The sequence below is a fragment of the Lepisma saccharinum genome, chromosome 1 (genome assembly GCF_977018435.1).
Source record: "Lepisma saccharinum chromosome 1, izLepSacc3.1, whole genome shotgun sequence".
In the NCBI taxonomy this organism is placed as follows: Eukaryota; Metazoa; Arthropoda; class Insecta; order Zygentoma; family Lepismatidae; genus Lepisma; species Lepisma saccharinum.
Genome location: NC_139229.1, coordinates 208,648,447 through 208,671,336, shown reverse-complemented (window position 1 = coordinate 208,671,336; position 22,890 = coordinate 208,648,447). Strand labels below are relative to the sequence as shown.

The following is a 22,890-nucleotide window of genomic DNA, read 5'->3' as shown; positions in this document are numbered from 1 at the left end:
AATAGTATTCCTTAGGTCTGAATCATTTGATTACCACCAGGGCCTCCCCGATGGCGCAGTGGTAGCGTCGTCGCCTTGTAATCAAGGGGTCCCAGGTTTGATACCCGGTGGAGGTGCAAGTGGTTCGGATCAAACTTTAAACTGTAGGTCCAGTCCTGATTAGCCTTACTGTGCATAAAGTGGACTTAAAACGCCAAATCAACCAACCATTTGATTACCACCACTTTTCCTAGCTGTGTACATGAGCATCTGGAAAGGGAGGGGCAGCATAACCCCCCCCCCCCCCTGGAAAATGAAAGTCAACCAAAAATTATATATTTCACACACATAATTTCATTTCAGCCACAATAATACACAATAATATGTATTAATTATTGCACGAACATGATAAATTCAAATTTAAGCAATGTTTTTTGAGGGAACAACACTATTATTGTGGAAAATGTGATTAGTTTGCCTCCCTGGAAAAAAAAAATACCTTCCTTGCTCCTCCCTGGAAAATATCCTGAAGACATCCATGTGTACCATATACAGTGAAATCTCAGTTATACGTTTTATGGGGGACAGAAGGGTAAAAACGTATAACTGAGGAAATATATTATTGAAATATAATTAAAATGGTAAAATTAAGTACACAAAGAAAGAAAAGGAGTACTACATATACCCCCAAGTTTGCTGTATTGCACTAATCTGTTCTAAATCGTTATTGTAAATTCACGAGAAATAGACATTGAAGGCACCAGTGGGTGAAAGTGGTACAAGCAAGGTTTACCTGCTTAATCCATTCAGCCTATTCCCTGCAACAAAACCATGCTGAACATTAGGACATTTATCTTACGTTTACTGTAACTCCTAAGTTTCACACTTTATATGTTTTCCAAACCCTGCAGAGGACAAAATTTGCCAGAAGCCTGTCCCGTATGCCAGTCGACCTCTCCCTCGCTTTTGTAGCAGCCTATTCATTCACCATGCGACCTTGAACTCCTTCCTTACAATCGGGAACAAGCGAACTATTGCCAAAACGATAGTCATTAAATGATGCTTTCTCCAGCATTTTAACACATTCTACAAGTGCGACTCTGGTGTCTTTGTTGTGCCTCCCTCCCACAAAAATTTATGTGGACACTTGAGAACGTGGCTCAATCACTATTCCCATTTCTTTATCTACGTAATCCTTACTAGTAGAAGGGGGAAGGAGAGAGGGAGCAGGGGGGGGGGGAACTTGCTTGGAAAACTTTCCTTTCTTGTTTGGCGGGAGATAATTTGCCAATCCCGGTTATGTGATATTGGTTTAGGAACGAGTGAAAAAAGTCGCTAATCTCCTCTCTCAAGACATAATTAATCTGCAACTGCTGTTTGTAATTTGCTCGAAAGATATGGAAGGGAGGGGTTTTATACTTGTTTTAGTAGTCAGCTCTAATTTTGCCATCTTTTCCTGCCTACATTTTTTTTTTTTTTTTTTTTTTTTTTTTTTTTTATAAGGAATACTGGGCCAAGGGGGAAGAAGGTATGATCACACCAACCCCTCCTTGGGCATGCCACTGTGCTGGGCTATGCAATAATTTCACGAAGCAGCCTTCTTTTTAATGCAGCTATCTGCATACGAAATATTGTTCATGTGTCCCTTGCAATACAATAATCACTTCCCCCTTTCTTCAACTTGTTTGAATTGGCTGAATGGGTAAACTTTGCTTGTACCCCTTTCACCCACCGGTGCCTTCAATGTCTATTTCTCGTGAATTTGTGAATTTACAATAACAATTTAGAATAGATTAGTGCAATACAGCAAACTTTGGTGTATATGTAGTACTCCTTTTCTTTCTTTGTGTACTTAATTTTACCATTTTAATTATATTTCAATAATATGTTTTTCTCAGTTATACGTTTTTACCCTTCTATCCCCCATAAAACATATAACTGAGATTTCACTGTATATATTATATATATATATATATATGAGAATATACTTATTAAATTTAATATCTTAGGTATTTGGAATAATTTCTTGTGGTTCACATAGAAATTTACATACACTATTATTGTCACACATATGCATGAATACTCCTGTAAGAAATTGGTCCTTTGGGCTTGGGCCAATATTTCATGGCTTTGTAAACCCTGTTCAACACTGCATTCAACAATAATGTTTTGACTGCATAAGACTAGTTGTTGTGTATATATATGTTTCACTAAATTAATTAATTTTACAAATTTTGCATGTAATGGAGGGTGTTTTAACTGTTAATATCTAGTGAAAGATGATTCTGTTACTTGAAGCAAAAGCCTAAATTAAGCCACAGTAATCAGTCATAATTTCCTGTTTTATAAATAGGCATCATCTGTAAAAATACGAATGACAGAAATGCAATATTTTTCACTATCCATGTTGAGCAATTATATTAGCTAACTACGCTGGAAATATGAGTGTATAGGAGGGAATTGCTTGAATTGCGTCGGCAGTGACGTGCTCCTAGAAAATGGGAGGGTATTGGTGCAGTCATAAAGTATATATAGATTGTAAAACACAATTTTAGGACACCTTTTCAAAACTTATAGTGCATATTCTGGTCTTCTTTAGTACATGTAAATCTGCCCTCTAGTGATAACTTCATTAATGTTTGCTTCTGTAGGGAAATCTGACTGCCACATGGGACACCCACGTTTGATTCCTAGGGTGGGTGATCAAAGGTCGGAATTTGGCCTTGTCCCTGCATAAAGTGGCTCACCCAGGGTACCTGGGGGGGGGGGGGGGTAAAGTGGCCAAAGCATGGTGCTAATCACCACCTCTAAAATGGCAAAGATCAAAAATGTGGCGCCTCCCCCCACATCCCCTAAATGTCTCTTCATGGCACGGTGCTATATGCACATGGACTTTTTACCTTTTCGTGTATGATATGCTTGCATACATTTTTAATACTTATATCTCAAGAAGCAAAGTTGCTAATTTCAATGGATATTATATTATTGAAATGTTGTATATGTAAATAGCTAGGGACTGCAACATTGGATGAATGGGATTACTTGTCTGGTCACAGTTCAGCAAGAGATAAATTTTCCTTTTAGTGATATCCTGTAATAGTTGTCATTTTGAGATGGATAACAATAGGAGAAAAAACACAAGACTTGGTATTCTCCCAAAGTAATTGATGTTATGTTATTTCTTCCTGTGTTTCCTCTTTTACTACCCTTGACTCCAAATATAAAAAAATTAAACTTAGCACTTGCAAAGTAGATTTAATTCTGGATTGCATTATATTGATAAGTCTGTAATTTTCCACTGAAATTTCCACCCTAGAATACACATGCTTCATCACTAACCATGTACGTCAGTTTAAAAATATTTTTTTTGGACTATTCACATAGAAATTTCATAAGACTACAAATCAATGAAGTGTTGAACTATAATCAAATCCAAGAAACAAACAGCATCATTTAAAAAAAAATAATAATGATTTAAGATTTGGCACAAACTATAGTAAGAGGAATGGTAGAACTCATTATCTAATTTCTGTACCTCCTTGCAACTATTGTTTAGCAAAAAGACTAATACTCTAAAATTTTGGGCATGGAGGCAAATCTTATCAAATTTGAGAGTAAATTTTTTTCACTCAGTTATGCTACCATATCCCTTACTATGTGCCTAATCAAAAGTTAAACGTATATTACTTTGAAAAAAATAAGAAACAGGAACTTTTCATAAAAATATTTATGAAAATTACAACCAAATGCCCCATTTAGGCCATTATAAATAATGCAATTGCTACCAAGAACATGAACTCATACAACAAAAAGTAAATTATATTACAGAGGAAGGTGAATGTAAATCAAGAAATATAATATTGCATTATGGAACAACTCTTGAAAGAACGTAACACAACACAAAAATAGGTTAAGCATGACAATTTTCACACCAACACTAAAGCATTTCAACTATGGAAGCATGGAAGTACAAGAGTAAATGAAAAACTTAAATATCTTCTGTTTCTTTTCTTCAATTTTCCACAATGTTACTACAAAAATATAATATTACGAGAAATTGTTACAACTCACTTATATCAGGTTAGCTACTATTTTGATGAATCTAGTAATCACATAACCAGCTTTTTCCCTATATTACACTTTCATGGAAATATTGTTTTCTACATTTACTGGGTTTTATTTACAGTAACGTACAATTTATGACAAAATACAAAACTCTTCATTATCATGTAATTATGGAAAACTAAAAATTTCCTAATATGACAATAAATTTTAAGTTAAACATTTGTTGCCAAAAACACACACATGTATGTATTAAAAAAGAAAAACAATATTTTGGCAAGTGGAATAGCTAGTTACAAATTGAATTATTTTCACCTCCATGCATACTCAATTGTCACTAACTCTACATGTAAAAAAAATTACCACCAAAATTTTCAAACAAATCAGAATTGTTTCATGTTAGGAAATAAATGAAATCATGCATGTTGTTGTATTAAAATAACATTACAAACGACAAATACAGTAAATTGATAAACTAAATTGGTGGGGAGGGAAATGTCAGACATCAGAACCAAACTAAACACGTAAGCTATTACCACACCAAAACACACTTTTTCCTTCATTTGGCATCAGTCAATTACGGAAAAAATACTCCCACATGCTCCGTAGTTTATTATTAATATTCTTTACAGTAATCCACCTTAAAAAAGTCAGAATCCTAAACATCCTGCACACCAAAAAATGTCTCTATGTACAGGTAACACAACTTAGACAAACTGCACATGTCACATGTAAATCCTCAAGGCATGCAGTCTTTGTCATAATAGTGAATAATGCATCCCTGTTGACGCAGAAGTTGGGGGGAAGAAACTATAGATCCAAAGTTCACAGTCTTTCCAAGTCTTCCTTTCAAATCATATATTTCTTTTTTAACTTGGAGCCTTTGTTATATTGAGTAAGTATTTTTTGTTACAGAACCTGATTTATTCATAGTATCCTTATGAATTTGATATCCTATTGTGACTTTCGGATTTATGTGTAATCTCTCCTTTAGTCTTTTCCTGGAAATAAAAAGTAGAATTTTAAATTTCAACCCAATACCCTCTTCACACATAAAGCTAGTCTCTGTTCTTCTTGGAAGGTTCGCATAATCACTTTTTATAGATGCAAAATAATCTAACATAGTTATTTTAGTGGTTTTTATCTTATTTTATCTAACATTTCATTCTGGTTTCTCAGAACTTTTTCAAGCTACACCAAGATATACATACAATAACACAACCTCACATGACTAGTCACTCTATGCTTCTTAGGTTCCAGAAACATAGAGTGACTAGCCATGCGAGGTTGTGTTATTGTATGTATATCTTCGTGTAGCTTGAAAAAGTTCTGGTAAAACAGAAGGAAACATTACAGATAAAATAAAATAAAAACTACTAAAATACCTGTGCTAGATTATTTTGAAGCTAGTCTCTATAAACTTATTGCATTTTTATTAAAAGCATACAAACAAACCTTACCATAATTGGAGAACAGCCTTGAATCTTTTAAAGCACCACTGCATTGTCTGCTCATTCACATCATTGTCAAAAGCCTCACATATTTTTCTTCTTGCTGCCAGGGGTGCCCCCCCCCCCCCAAGGTCTATGATGCACTCCCCCCAAAAAGGTAGAACATCCCTCCCCTTTATGCCAAATTATTTACTCAAATTATTTTGGTCAGTCAAAATTTGCGGAACAACATAACACAGACATATTTAAGCAATATATGTTTACTTTAGGTACTTTAGGCTCAGTTTCATGTTTGCTAACATAAAATGCACAAAACTGCTCAGGCTCACTGCCATTGTTAGTGTACTGAACCATTTTCTTAACAGTTTTTCTGCTTGACTAACATTGTATTAATGCAAACAGCAAGTTCCCACCTTCGAAACAGATTCTAAGTGCATAAGAGGAGGTGTTTCATTCATTTCAATTCCACTGCCGTGATCAGCCACAGGTAAGTAGAAAAACTGTACATAATAACAATAACTAAAAATGAATAAGTCAATCAAAGAAAAGATCCCCCCAATTTTGTGTTAAGATATATATATAGAATTGGTACAAAATGTCCCCCCTGCTTGATGCTGTCATTTATGTGCCAAGTACACCCCCATACAGCATACAGGCCCTTATCATGTTGTTTAGAGTACCTGTCCTCACCGATATTCACATTAAACTGCACAGACCATACATAATCTGCTGGTTGAACATGTGTACGTCCACCACCAACTATCTTATCTGTCCAACTTTGGAACTTACAGTTGTGGTGTGTGCTTATAGATTGCATCACTTAAAGCTCCACCAAATTCTCCTCTTTAATTTCTTAGGAGGAGATTTGCATAATTATGTATATTACGCTTGAGTCTCGATGCCTTGCATTTAAAACTGGAAACCCTGCTTCCCCTAGCGGGAGAATTATGTAACTGGACTGAGAAGCCACACCCCCTACCTTTCGTAGAGGCCGAGGTTTGTCACGACGGCGAGCAGTGGTAATCTAGACATACACAAGGAAAGGAGGGTTTTCTCCTTGATGGCACACCAGCGCAGATGATTGGAAGCAGTAATGAAACTGGATTTGAGCGTACCACTTTGACTTTTGGTGTGAACATGGAATAGTAAGGTATAAATTACATATTTTATTTTCGTTTAGTTAAAGTTAATATATTGTTATATTATTTTCGATTTTTGTAGCAGTTCACAATTATTCATTTGTGCAAAAAACTTGCATTAAATATTTCATGCCATCAAATGTACGGCCAATATCCAAAATCTTGATACGAGAATATTCACGTCTTAATAACTAAGTTTCCGATCACCCAAACCAGTGCCAGTTACAGAATCCGTGTGTCGCTGTTGTTAAAATTGATTTTTAATGGTATGTATGATAAATGGGAATTGTTTGTACACTTGTGAATTTTACTATTTACTACTTTATAACATGTGTGTCAGTAATTGGGGGAACAGTTTTGCAGTGTACAGAACTCTCGTTGTTAGAATATTACCATCAACAATTGAACTTTTGACGTGTTAATATTTTTGTTTGATGAATGATTCCATCCATCTGTTTTGGCTTATACCTATGTTTTTACAAGAAGAATGGGCAGGGATTTTTAAAAGTGGTTGGCTAGCATAGAGTATTACAGTAAAATCTTTTTTTTTCTTTTTGTATTATCGGATTTGGCCCACCGTGGCTAGATGATCACAAAAAGGTGGGACCAGATAACTTAACAGCTAATACAAAAAAAGGGGAGAAGCTATACTGAAATTTTTAGGATTTCATACTTTCAATCCATGGTATTTCGTAATTCAGCATAAGGGGACCTAAATTAAATATCTCTGAGATAATAAATGGATATCTGATGTTGGATGAATGGCGACTGTTTACCACAGATATTTTGGATTTTGAGTTGATTGGGGTAAAAGGGAAAAAAGGTTGTGGGTTAATGTATTTTACTCGCACATTTAGGATTAGTTATTTTGACCTTCTTATTCTCTAAAATGGCCACTGGTGATGTGAGGTGGTCGTTGGCTTAGTGGTTATTAAACTTTTACATTTTATGCTTTCAAAATACCATTTTTGTTTGAATGCAATGACCACATCACACAGTGTAGAGCACATGACATTCAATATCAGAAACAGATGGAACTTTCTTGGTTACCTTAATATATTCCAATGTAAAAATGGCTAACAAGGAGATGCTATGGCTTGGGAAATTGTGTTTGGATGGGATTTCATGTAGAGGTAAGGTGGTACCCTATAGGTACTGATATGCAAAGGTACTAGCATGCACTAGCCAGCTTTCCAAGTGTGATTTATAGCCACACATAAGTTTGGTAAATAAAAAAGCAAAATCAAAAAACGAAGTCAATTTTGGGTTCAAAAGCTGTAAATAAAATAAAATTTGGGTGTTATAGCTGGTGAAAAATTGGATGAAACGTGGTATATATAAAAATACATTTTGGTTTTAAAATTGTGAATATAATCCTAAATTTGATTTAAAACTGCACTTATTACACAAAATTAATATTTCACTTCTAATAGCACATTTATGTAGTCAAGAGTATTAAGTTCATTTCTGTGTAAAGGAGTCCATTTTTGCTTCTCCAATAATAACAGCAGAATTAATCAATTTTCCGTCAATTGCATAACTCACAGGACAATTCACACCGTAGAAGGTGTTGCGTTGGTAAATAAACCCTAAATTTCATGTTTAAGAGTTTATTTCGCATTTTGCAGTTCATTTCGCATCAGTTCGTGAAAAAACAGAGTAGGAAAATGCATCTCACACCTTTCAAAAACATTAAAAATGAACACTACAATGTGTGTTTTTTTAAATTTAGTTTTTTTCATCAAAAACGAAATATGCATGCCCCTAGTGATTTATGAGATGAAGATATTGCCTGACTTCCAAGTGGCCCAGTGGTAACATACCAGCTCCATGCATCAAAGGTTCTGGGTTTGTCATTTGAGTGCCTTTACTTTTTTCTTTTTTATTAACTCTAGCAACCATTTATTTCGAAAATTTGTCTTGCACTTGCTGGGCATATTGTCAACAAATATTTTCTCGTCCATGCTTTTACAATAATTACCACTCTGAATCATTTATAAATAAAGGTAAATAAAAGCTTCAATTGTGACTAGTATTTTTGTGTTTCACTACACACAATATTTTGTTGAATAAAACACGTGGATAATTTAATATGCAAATGTTTGTGAAGTGGTGAGAAAATTGAAATATTTTTTCCATATATGAAGAAAAAAAAATGAGTTATTTTTCCCCAGGGTGTCTTACTATTTCATAAAAACAAAATTCGTTGACTTTTGAAGATTTTTAAGACCAAGGACCAAATCATTAGGGCAATTAGCGGAAGAAAATGACAATATTTTAGCTAAACACACACAACCAAGTATCAGGGGTGTGTTTTTACGTGTTACATACTGACTAATTATTAACAATTATTTTTATAAAAAATCAAATTATTGCATAAATAATACATAATTTTAGTAAAATTAAGTAACACATATTGTTCCTAAATTTCAATCTAACAAACACATACCAAAAATTGCACGAAGAAGTTGTAAATTCCAATATTACATTTCTACAAGAAAATAGTTCAAAATTAATAAACAAGTTTAGCTGTAACTACTGATGAAACTCAGTATATCAAACTAAAAACAAATTTCTTGCTTTTAGTGCACTATTACAGAAATGTAGACTTTTTCCACAAACAGTAAATTTTCCTTTCCTTTCCTTTCCATGAAATGTAATACATTGTTGCTCAAGTTAATTAAAAAAACGTTAGTGGCAATCTAGCCACAATTGATCCCATATTCTTCGGCACCTGAAACTGATAAAATTCCACTGGGCCACCAACTCACTTTGCAGTCGAACAATATCTTCACCTTGCCAGGTGAGCGTGGAAAGCTTTGAAACTTTGAAGAGCTCTTTCTCGGAAATGGCTGGCTAGTGCATGCTAGTATCTTGGCATGTCAATACCTACAGGGTACTCTACCATGGCACAAAGCCCCTTTTCAAACTCAATTTCCAAGTTGTAGCCTCTCCTTGCACTGTACTTGGGACTAATTATTAAAATATGACGAATGTCCTGTTTATATCAGTGACAAAATATAAGATCTCATGTTTCAACAGAAACGCAGTGATTTCAAATGACCCTAAAAAATATTTAGTATATTCACAGTGTGTAATAATTTGTATATTTTATGATTCAGTGACATTGACACTTGGGGCAGTAATCAGTGGCCTTCTCAGGGGGGGGGGGGGGGGGTTGGTGTGGGTCATACCCCTCCCCCTTTGGCACCCAGTAATCATAAAAAAAAGAATGTCAATAACAGGAAAACATTGCAAAATGATGAATGAGTACTAAAAAAAGTACACGAAACCCCCACCCCCATTTCAAATTAACAAATGATATGATTCGACTACTAAAGCCAGAGATCCTAGGTTCGAATCTCGGCTTGGCCATGGGAATTCTGTGTGTGTGCCCCTTCATCAATTTGATCATATCATCTTTGTGATTAGCCAAAAGTGGAGGAAAAGCGAAGTAAAATAAACTAAATCAAGCAATCAATCAATGATTTGATTACATTTTTGCTACTTAGAGTCGCTTTTTGTCACATTTGGTTAATTGTGAAGATGATACGATAAAATTAATGAAGGGACAAACACAAAGAACACCCATGCCCATGTTGGGGTTCAAACCCGGAACTCATGGTGTCGTAGCATGCTGTGATAACCACTCCCTCACGGTTGGATTTGGTGTTTTAAGTCCACTTTATGCACAGAAACAAAACAGGTAACAAAACACACTTCTTCGTAGTTTCTTCAATAACATTCATTTGGCTTTTTGAGTTCTGCGATACATTTTTCATTCCAAATTATTTCATTATTCACTGCAGAGTACAACACACAGGAACAAGAATGCACACTCATCACAGGTTCAAATCCTGCCCTGGATTGTTCATATGAGGTCCCTTCATCAATTTCATATCATCACTCATCCTCATTTTCGCCATAACCAAACGTGGCACAAAAGTGAATTAAAATAAACCAAACCAACAACAATATGAACGTGCGTTCTCTTACCCACATAAATAGATCCATAATATTAAGTATTTAATATATATATATATATATATATATATATATATATATATATATTTAAAAATTCCAAAAATAGTTTACTTACGACTTGTGAGTATGTACAGTTCTCCAAACTACGTTTTGGGAGTCAACTGCTCCCTTCTTCAGGTTTTTCCTTGGCTAGCAAAATCGCTTCATAGCCGTGTCAAATTGATGTAAAACAAGGACAATTTGACGTGGCTATGAAGCGATTTTGCTAGCCAAGGGAAAACCTAAATAAGGGAGCAGTTGACTCCCGAAACATAGTTTGGAAAACTGTACATACTTACAAGTCGTAAGTAAACTATTTTTGGTATTTTTAAATATTTTTTTTTAATACTTAATATTCTACAAAATGAGTAATTCGCACACGTGCAAGATATGTGTTTAAATAGATCTGTATTTATGACTGTTACGAGGTCAAGAGATTAGTATATTTTAAATAAAACACTACTAAAATGAGAGGGAGAGAGAGCCTGAGCACATATTTGTAATTTAATCATTACATATACCATATTTGAAAAAAAAAAAAAGAGAAAGCATATTATTATTGTCTGCACATAACACGTTCCCATTTCATAAATAATAAAACTACATCCCATATTATACATACATATTGTACAACATGTAAAAGGTGTGTAAATACAGAGAACATAAGTACTGCAGAAAATTTTACCCTCAGTTCTTTAGAGGATTTACAAAAAATCTTTGTGAAACCAATGCCCTATCTGTTCTATAGGAGATAGACTGGCGGGGGCGAGAGGGCAAGGGAGGTAGAGGCAGAAATCTTCCCTTCTCCTTTGGGCAGCCTGGAACTGGTGAGGCAGAGGAAGAGCGACCTAGGCCAGCTTTACCCGCAGATCACACTGAGGGACAACACGTGGAAAAAAAAAGTGTTGCATATGAACTGTGGCTTTAACAAGACAATAAATATTGTGATTTGAAAATAATTAGCGATGTGAGATTGATTGATCTATATCCATGGCCGTATTTAGAGGGGGGGTTTCTGGGGTTCAAACCCCCCCCCCCCCGAAACTTCTGCCATGTTGGATTAATGGATGTTCAGAAACCAAAATCTAACAAATTTTCAATTTTTTTTCGAAATATCACAAAAATACAAGGAGATAATGTTCAAACGATTGAGCTAGAATTTTCATACATTTGGAATTCTGAAAGTTGAGTGAAACAGGATTTATTCTTGGAATTGCAGCCCACCGGCGACCCCTCCATTATCACTTCTGCTGTCATCTTTCCAGTGTTATTCCTGCGTCACAAGGAATATAGACTGAAGATTCCCTTATGATTGTCCCAAAATTCCCTTTCCAGCTTTTAAATTCCCCGTCCGATAAAGTCGAAAATAAATCCCCCTTGATAGGAGTTCAAACCTAGGATCTCCAGTTTCTTAGCGCATTACGTTCGCTATTGAGGTTACAATCCATGCACCAGGCTAAGCTTTTAAAGAGAATAACTGGTTCCACACTTTTCAAAATTCCAAAAAAAATAATTTTAAATTCAAACAACAAAAACTTTATGACTAAAATTTCCATCTAACTTTTTAAAGTTTTTTTCTTGAGGGTATCTAAAGTTTAATGACGAAGTAAAATAATTGTGCATTTCAGTACACACTGTATGAAACGTAAAAAAAAACAAAAAGAAACTTATGCTGGATATTCACTCATCTGCTGGATTGAGTAAGCACCCTCAAGGATATAACAATAATATAATAATAATTATTATTAGTATTATTATTATGGAATAAAATTGTTTTATTATTATGAAATTTTAATTATTATTGTACAATTATTATTATTATTTCTATTATTCTAATTTCTGGCGACGCCCTGGGAACAATTATGAATGAACCCCCCCCGAAAATTTTTCCTGCCTACGGCCATGTCTATATCTGCTAGACTATCTACTCCTCTGTGCAAGTCACTGTTATGATTGACAAAAGTCTAAAATTTAATTTAATTTTTGTCAGGTGTTTGTTGTACAGTAGTACAGTAATGGAGGACAGGAGACTTTCACTGCAGCAGAAGATTCAGTTGGTGAACTGGTTTATTGAGTCACACTCTCTTGTTTCTCTCCAACGACGGTTCCAGCTGGAGAATGTGTGTGCATGGGCACCATCAACTGTCTATTTGGCAAGATGTTAATCAATTCAACAAGACTGGGAATGTGACAGGACCGACAAGTGCGAACAGGCGAGCAGTGCGATGATCTGTTTGCTTGCTTACAAAATCCAAGTTCTTCAAGCTTTAACAGATGCCGGAAAAAGATGCAGACTAGATTTTGCAAACCTGTTTAGTGCCCTTAATTGCAGACAACCCAGACCTGATCGAAAACTTGTGGTACAGATGAAGCTTACTTTTATCTTACGGATCAAGTGAATAAACAGAATGTCAGATTTTGGGCAACCTATAATCCACATGAAACGATGGAGACACCTCTGTACGCACAAAAGGTTTTGGTATGGTGTGCTATATCGAAACGTCGCTTGATTGGACCTTTCTCTTTTGATGGCTACGTCACATCAGAAAATTATTTGCAAATGCTGCAGCAATACTTCATTCCTGGTCTTCGTTGGAAACATTGTCCAATTCGTCAGCAACGGTTCCAGCAAGACAGAGCTACAACTGAACCTGTCCTGACCTTCCTCCACTCAAAATTCAACAATCGTGTGGTTTCAAATCACTACACACATTTCTTTTAAAACGGTTAACAGTGGCCTCTAACTAACCCTGACTTAAACCCATGTGATTGTTTCTTGTGGGATTTCCTAAAGCAGGAAGTTTTCAAACTAGGACTGTGATCACTAGATGATTTGAAAGCAAATATCGAACAGTGTAATGTACAGCACAAGTTAGTCGAGCAACCCTTTGTCAGTTATTTGACAACATGTGCAACCGGGTGAGAGAAGCGATAAATCATCAAGGTGGACATTTCGAACATGTTTTTCATTAAACTTTTGGGTTTTCTCTATCAGATTATGTAATTTTTTTGTCTAGTTCTAATAAATATTTTAAAATGCCATTTGAAATCACTGTGTTTTTGTTGAATCACCTGGTAGTTTCCAGATTAAAATCACTTTATAGAAATAATTTATTGAATAATGTACATACGGATTTTGTAAATATCAGAATCACTTTAGTTGAAAGTACATTAATTTCTAAATCATTTAGTGGTGTTTGTTAGGCTGTAAGAAAAAGGAAATTAAAGGAAACAAAATGTAATACGTAATCTGTAAACGCACTTAAATTGCTCTTGATTTAAAATTCAATAATTTTTATGGAAAAAATAGCAAACATTTGGTGTAGAAAAATATACAAAATACTAATCATGTTAAACCGTAAATAGTAACATTATCATTAAACTGTAAATAAACATGGTAGCTGATACTTTGCAAAGTATCATTAAAAAAATTGCCAAAATTCAGCTACAAAAACCATAAAAAAATCTTTAGGTTATAACTGTATAGTACACCAAAATGTTTTATTTTCACTGGAAGAAAAGTTACTGAAATTATTACAGTTTCACTAACACAATCAACAAACATTTCCATAGTAGGTTCATATATACAGTATCAAAAACAGAAAAATGTATGTTTACACATATTTTTTATTTGTTACTGTTCAAATATTTTACAGGGCTGTTTCCAGAAAAAGCCTTTCTAAAAAAAAAGGTATTTCTATATGGTAAATTAAAAAAATAGATTCAAATAAAAAATATCTGATTTAAATTTTTTTAAATTAATTTTTTTAAAAAAATCATGATTTTTATCCACCCTGGTTTCTGATATCTCTTGTGAAATTCCTTATGACTAAGGTAATTTATTTTTGTTTCTCATTTCTTCTTAACATTTCTATCTATTTTCCATGATGTCATTTAATTTAGCTTATCAAATAAAGTGCAATGTTGCATTTTCCTACCACTGTTTCAGTGGCTGAATACTTTTAGTGGTCATGGTACGATATTACCAACCAAGGACATTAACTTCAATGCTAGCTTCAGCATGGGTTCGCATTTCATCACTTTCACACTTTCATCACTTGTGCTCATTACTTTTGTTGGGTATGATGGTTGAAGGAGCAAGAAACTAGCTGGCTGTATGTTCCCTGTTAATTCTGCTTCTGAACTGATTATCTTGTTGGTGTATTTCCAAATTTTAAATTGAATGTTTCTGCATGTTTCTATGTAGCTCGGTTGTGTCTCCTGTACATAATAATAATATATTTTTCTTCAAATATAACTGAAAAATGGTCAATGTATCCAAGTGAAATTATTTTCTTATCTTCTTATCTTTCCTCACTTGATTTCTAAAATATCCCATAACCAAGTTGGCGCACAATTTCCAAAAATTACAAAAATAGCCAGAATCTTTCTAAATTTGGTGTTCGTTTATTGTCAGAAAACAGTGACGATGTGAAAAAAATGAACAAAAAACAATAAAACAGATTTCTTACCCTATCTCCATTACACTTTGTGCTCTTGACGCATCTGCTGTCCATACTCCAATTTTGTCACCCTTTCCTCTGATGTTGACCACAGCACCACATACATCATCACTGAACTCATCAAAGGCCTCTCCAATTAAGCATAAAAGCTGCCAAGTACAAGAGGAACTTAAACTGATACTCAAAATGTATTTACTAGTTGAAAATGCATGAATACTGGTAACTAAACTAACATGTCACATATATTCCAACAATACACATACCACTACATTTTAAATATATCATTTCCATTTCCAATGACATCAAACCAAGCACAACTTTCAAATGAGCACACTTGCAAACAGAACTTTAATCACCTGACACTTATTATAAATTAATGTATTCATTGTAATCAGAGCTCATGCATGTATCAACCTTAACATTCTTTCTAAATTTAGTTTTTATTATTATTATTATTATTATTATCTATGAATTTAGTTCTACTGTATTGCATGCAGTGTATGTACTAGAACCTGAGTTGATGCTACCATATTTGTAATAAGAACTGGTTTAATTTCAAACTGTATCTGGGGTCACATTGCTCCTATGGTACACAAATTTCTAATAAGACACTTTTGCCAACTCTTGCCAACTCCAAATATTCTTGGAATTATGCAAAATGTGCACTTTATATTAATTCTGTGCCTGTATCAGGTAACAAAAGTAACTATACTGATTTGACCCTTCAATAAATAGCTTTTACCTTAGTTCATAATCCTATTATTTTTATGAATATAAAGGTATTATCATATATATATACCTTTATATATAATTCATACATGCTCGTTTTGTCAAGTACATGTTTAAACGTGCAGATTTTCTTTTAAAGTTGAAACCACTACAGTTGACATGTTTACACATATCAATTAAGGAGATGAATGAACAAATCAGGGAGGGCTCACAGAACATTCTAAATTTTAGTGTTTGTTTGAAGTCCACTTTATACACAGTTAAGCTAATCATGACTAGGCATACAGTTTAAACTAGGATCCAAACCACTATGTGCCTCTACCTGGTATTGAACCACCTGGGACCTCTTGATTACAAGGCAATTTTGATAACATGATGTTATTAGGGAGGCAATATTAGAACATTGCTACCCATATCAATTCTGCTCTTACTGATTCCCAAAGATACCGAAGCTTGAAAATTGTTACAACAAAAAATTATTCACAGTATTGATTAATATTGGTTGGTATACCACTCAAATTATAAGCACCAATTTACCAGAGTTTTGTTTAAAAATATTCAAAAATGTACATCAGAATATAAAAAATACCTGTTAAGTAATCACAGAATATGGTTTCCTCACATAATATTGGTACAAAATTAATGGAAACTTCAAATTTTGCGTAACTTGTAGCATAATTATACAAAATGCAAGTGTTGCATTGCTTTTTTTGAATGAAGAAAACCAGTTGTTCACTCAAAAAAATAAACAATCTTTTATGCACACACCCAAAAAAATCGACTCAATTAAACAGAGGCGAAGAATTGGGTGAGAGACCACAGAAAATAATGGCATTTCAGTGAAATGAAGTATAATGGTATTCTTCGTGCTGGGAGTTACTGGTAGTTGAGAATAAATTGTGATATAGATCTTTATTCTATAATGTCATCTTAAAATTAAGAGAGCATGTTAGTCTTAACAATATCATATTTTTCTTTGTGCTACTATATACCTAGACAGACAGGCAATTACTCTCTCCTGATTTTTTTGGTTCACTGAAAATCTTTAAATTAAGGTCCTTCCGTACTTTCTTGTAAATAGTTACAAAGCATTTCAAATTGTATCATGTTCAAATATCAGTGGTGGTATTGACAAGAACTGGTATGAATATCGGCACTTTTTTTTTTGACATTTAGGCTGAATGTAACAATGAGAATGAATGATCAGATGGGACATGTATAATGAAACCTTTGACCAGGTTGTGACTTGAATTTGGAATTGTTAGTAGCAAGAAGGCCAACCACTCAGTGTTCTTTGCCACAGAGGTAGAATAGAAACATCAGCTCAGTCCTAATACTCATATTGTTCATTTGGTTTATTTGATTTCGGCTTTCTGCCACTCCTGGCTAATCACAAAGATGAGGATGAATGATGATATGATGAAGGGTCCCAAAGAACACCATGCCCAGGTTGGGATTGCTCTCATCTAAATTTTCAAATAATGAAAAGAACAGAAAGTATTATTCAATTCACAATGCTAAATTGTGACAATAATAAGGTATTACTTCTTATAATTTACTGAAGTGTCTGAATCGACTCTGAATAGCCTTACTTCTTGTAATAGTTATTTTTAAAACTAGAATGCTAGAAGTGTGTTAGTTTTAGAACAATCTGTCAGAAACTTACAATTTCAAGCCAAAAGTTGTCTAAATCCAAACTACGCTGCTTCTTTTCTAAATTAATTAGCCATCGACCTCCAAGTTTATTGGCATCATCTTCCCACATGGGTCTTACTCCCTTCTTAAACAAGGAATAGTCGCATCCTTGTCTTAGTTCACTTGCTGCTTTTATATGGTTATAAAGCCTATGAGAGTAAAGAAAAAAAATTCAATATCAATCAAAAAGAAATACACTTACGCTGTAAATATATTATCCAACTGACTTCACATCAAATCACCCAGAAAAATTTAAAAATGCAAAAACTCAATATGGTGACCAAGGCAGAAATTTATTTTAATCTAATTTACCAAACACATTTTTTTTTCCTTTTTAAATAACATTCATTTTTTTCCCATTTGTATTTGGTACAGTCTGAAGAAGTATGTTCTAAAAGGCTATAAAATACAAATTAAAAGATGAATGAAATTGAAAATGAAGAAAAATAATTTTTCATTTGTATTTGGTACAGAGTCTGAAGAAGACCTTGCTAGAAGATTGAAACGTAATGTTTAGTTTATGTTTTAGATTAAAATAAACTTCTGCTTTGGTCAGCATATTGTATGTATGCAAGGTCAATGGTTGCATTATGTGACCTTGAAGTGGAAATTTCAATATTTTCGTATAAATATATTTTATGAAACCTATTCTACCTTAGCTTCAAAACAAGCTTCAAGATGAAAAAAAAAGTGCTCCCCTGCGCTTAGCACCATGCCATGAATGCGTATAGGGGGTGTGGGGGTAACGCCCCACACTTTCTTGATCCCGTCGTGAGTGAGGGTGATGTGATCAGCATCACGCCCCTGACTGCCTTTACCTCCCAAGGTTTCCCCCAGGTACCCATGTCATTCGACGCTGGGTGGACGCCGGGGCCGCTTCCGTTAGAAAAGTTCCCGGATTTGAACTGGCCGGTGATCGAACCCAGGACCTTTAGCATGGTAATCAGACGCGTTACCGACTGAGCCACCGCTGCCATGCTTCAAGATGAAAGTTATACCTAGGGACATTGAATTTTCGCAATGTGCAAAATATGAAAAAAATATGCAATTCTGAACATTCTGCAATGTTGAAATATCCATGAGTTATATTCGCGAAGTAATGCAAAATGTGTGCTTTTCCACGAAATGAACGCTTTTTCGCGAAATAACCGTGAAATATCATCAAATTAAGTAGAAAACACGCACAAACCGGCAATCGAGGTTGTGCACGCAAACTGTCGATTTGTAAGGAAACGTTTGCCTAAACTACCAGTTCCAGCTGAAGAACGTTTTATCTTCGATCACATCAGGAAGACATTGCAAATTGGGATTTCACATGCACATAATCTCAGTTCGAAAACTTCGCTCCTTGTCAAGTTGCATTCCTTTCTTCCCCTGAATGTCAACTCAACTTCCAGTTTCATTGAACTTGCTAGCTGTAGCAGCGATAAGATTAGTCTCTTCCCGCACATCAAGGGAAACAATGGTGTCATTTGTGTTCAGTCATGAATGAATTTTGTTTATCATCATGTGATTTTCAACATGTGTTTGTGTATGTGCAGTAGTGATTATTTTATTTGTTTGACAGCAAGGATATCCTTTAAATACATACAATGAATAAATCACTTGAGATATGCATTTTAGAAATGAAGTGATTTTGTGTTGATGCTTTCTTTCTCGTTGGACAGCTTGTGTATGTGTACAGTATATAAAAATGAAGTAGTTTATCAATTTATAGCTCTTTTGTATGTTGTTTCCTCTCATAATGAAAAAGTGTGTGCCATTTTTTTTCCACCGATGGTATATCCTGCTGATCTAACATTTTATTTCCCGCTCTCCTCAGTTTTTATTTACCATAAATTTGTCTCCCTAGTTATACCATAATTGAAAACAAAGTTATGAATTGTTTTACTTAACCTTGTAAGCACTTAAATGTTATATTTGTTATAAGGTTGGCAACCCTGCTGTATGAATACCGTGAATCACTGAGGACTAAAATTTTACATAAAGTTACTTCATGTCTTCTACCATCCTACCAAATTTCATGAAAATCTGAAATGGTCAGGTTGGTAAGATCATTTTTTTGGTGATGATTTGGCATGGAATAACCAATATGAATGTACATAAAATATGTTTTAATGAAGATTTATGAATAGAAACAGTGAGAAAGCCATTAATTTATTTTATAGCTTTTTAGAACATACTTTAAACTTCAATTTGAAAAAATAAATTGGCTTGATTACTGCAGTGCCTCTTAGTAATAATGCAATTTTAGTGACATCAGACGTTGATGCAAAATATCAACATTATTTACAATAAAATATTTTTTTTCTGACTCTCAGTGCAAAGGAATCTTGATGACAGCTTTTTAAATGGAATGCACATATACGAGGCGCATCCAGAAAGTAAGTTTCCCTATTTTTAAAAAAAAAAACAACAACACAGTTTCAGGAAACCATTTATTGGCAACAGGTACAGCAAAGGTTCAGCTATTTTTCAACATAGCAACCACCAGAATAGGGACACTTGTCGTATCGTGGTATCAACTTTTGGATCCCACTGTCGTAGAACTCTGCCGCCTGTGAATGGAACCAGCGTGTGACAGACGTCTTCAGCTCTTCGTCGTTGCCAAAACGCTCACCGGAGGACAGGAATTTCTTGAGGTGCAAGAAAACGTGAAAATCGCAGGGAGCCAGATCAGGACTGTAAGGTGGATGATCAAACAACTCCCAGCCAAATTCCGTCAAAACAGCTGCTGTGCGCCGAGCCGTATGTGGGCGAGCATTGTCATGGAGGAGCACAACACCTGCAGTAAGCATGCCACGCCTCTTGTTTTGAATGGCACGTCGCAATTTCCTTAGTGTTTCACAGTAATGGTCAGCGTTCACCGTTTTACCTCTGGGGAGGAAGTCAATGAGCAAAATTCCCTTCCTGTCCCAAAACACGGTGCACATCACTTTCTGTACCGACAGCGTCTGTTTGAATTTCTTCTTGACCGGAGATCCACTATGCCGCCAATGCATTGACTGCTGCTTGGTTTCCGGGGTGAAGTGCGAAATCCACGTCTCATCGCCCGTGACGATCCTGTCGAGGAAATAATCGCCGTCATCATGGTACCGTTGCAGGAATGTCAGTGCTGCTCCTGAACGTTTCATTTTGTGTTCGGGTGTCAGGTTTTTCGGCACCCACCTGGCACACAATTTTTTGAACAGCAGGCGCTGCGTGACAATCTCATGCAACACGGATCGCGATATCTGCGGAAAAAGGCTACTCAACTCCGTAATCGTGAAGCGACGGTTCTCTACGATACGCTGCCGCACCAGCTCAACCAGATCATCAGTGATAAGGGACGGACGCCCACTGCGCTCTTCATCATGGACATTTTGACGACCTTCCGAAAACTGCCGACACTAGCGACGCACCATCTGCTTACGCATAATGTTCGGCCCATAGATCTCACAGAGCTGACGATGAATGTCAATTGGCGCAATGCTTTGTGCATTCAGGAACTTCATCACCGACCGAACCTCGCATGCGGCGGGAGAAGGAATACGAGCTTCCACTTCAGACCAGTGATGCCTCGCTACTGGTGCCGGGCGGGATCTGTCCGCCTGGCATATGATTGATACGTCTTAGCTCTGCGGCGCATGCGCAATTTACAAGGCTCATTATGTTTACTTTCACGGGGAAAAAATAGGGAAACTTACTTTCTGGATGCGCCTCGTATCTATACACTTTGGGGGGGGGGGGGGGAAAGTGATATGTCGATTTGACTGAGAAATAACTTTTCCTATTAAGCACTGTGGGCCATCTCCATGATCTCGGCAATGTCGGATGCGTGCAAAATTCTGAAACTTTAGCCTCCTGTTTCTCAGTAACTATGAGGTCTAGAGAAGAAAAAAATTGCATGTGTCCACACCTTGTTAGTATTAACAAATACACCAAGTTTCATTAAAATCTGAATCAGTGGTTACATCATTTCAGCATGTAAGTTAAAGTTCTAAAAATGGTTCAATTATGGTACTTGTAACACAAATTTTACATTTCCAACCAGGAATAGAATATGTCTGAAAAACATCGCACCCCCGTAAATATTGCATGAAAACCTTTACAAACTAGTCTGACTGATATTGCCCATTAATTCAATTGCAAGCAATCACAATTTCTTGAAAATGTGGAAACACTGTAGACGTAGAAAAATCTACATAGTACATCTCCTGTGTGAGTGCCTAATTTAAGGCATTGACGTCTCTACACTGGGAGGTGGAACCAGCCTACGTCTATAGTGTTTCAAAGGCAACAGATCCCGTTGCGGTAGCACTATAGGTCTCGCGTGACAACTTGAGCTCTGAGGGAAAGTAGAAAATGGAAGGGGACATGTGGGTTTTTGTCAAGAAAAAGGCAGGCAGGTGCAGCAAAATTTCAATGTTGCTAGTTACAGTTGTAAACAATATCTGATCACTCAGTTTAGATGTATTTTTGCAAAATTGCGAATCCAGGTAAGAAATGTGGGAAGAAAAGCGCACACCCCGTTATCACAGTGCACTATGACACCAGGAGTCCAGGTTTGAATCCCGGCCCATGGATGGTATTTTTTGTAAGTGTCCCTTCATACATCAATATAATCAATCATCTTCATCTTCGGGATTATCAAAAAGTGGCAGAAAAGCGAAGTAAAGTAAATCAAATCAATCCATTCAAAACCAATGATGCCATTGCAGCAAACCCAAAAGAGAGCTGCTGGCTACTCTTAAAATGATTAAAACGGAATTTCATGAAATCAGGGGAAAAATCACGGGAAACTTTTCAACTCCGCTGAAATGGAGGCCCTGGGTTCGATACCTGGTGGAGGCACTTGTTCTGATCCCACTTTAAACTGTAGGTCCAGTCCTGATTAGCCTTACTGTGCATAAAGTGGACTTAAAACACGAACTCAAACTAACAAAGCAACTCCCAAGAAATGGAGAAAATGAGCAAGAAAAGCTTTAATGGACGATTTCGATAAAGGGGCTATTAGGAGGCTTCAAGAGATTCACACATTGTGGACAATACTGTACCTACATCTTTTAAAGAAACTGTTAGAAAAAATAAATTTTCGATTCTTATAAAAGAACTGAATACAATAGGAAGGTTTTAATGGGGAAAAACCAGATATTGTTGTATTGCATGCGGATTTCTTGAGATATATTCATGACTGCCGAGAGACTGGAAGAGCCTTGTACTATATAGATGAAACACATAAACGAATATCATACAGTGCCAGTGGTAATGAGACAGACGTTGTACGGCCTCTATCACCAAGGGGAAAACGTAGGAGGCTTATAATGGCAACTATTGATGTAGCACAGTTTCCTGTAGACTTCCGCAAGT

The 22,890-nt window shown here is 35.6% G+C and overlaps 1 protein-coding gene across 3 annotated transcripts in view; it reads right to left on the bottom strand.

Annotated features, from left to right (window-relative positions):
• Window positions 1-3,218: 3,218 nt before the first annotated feature.
• The window catches only part of LOC145978670 (eukaryotic translation initiation factor 4E-like), a 28,003-nt gene continuing 8,331 nt past the window's right edge, over window positions 3,219-22,890 (bottom strand). For all 3 annotated transcript variants that reach the window (XM_083111444.1, XM_083111460.1, XM_083111452.1), the window contains exons 3-5: window positions 17,513-17,690; window positions 15,127-15,266; window positions 3,219-5,042 (exon numbers count right to left, since the gene is read on the bottom strand). In XM_083111444.1, coding sequence (XP_082967570.1) covers window positions 4,928-5,042; window positions 15,127-15,266; window positions 17,513-17,690 — 433 coding nt within the window. In that variant the 3' untranslated portion in view covers window positions 3,219-4,927. The remainder of the gene's footprint in view (window positions 5,043-15,126; window positions 15,267-17,512; window positions 17,691-22,890) is intronic.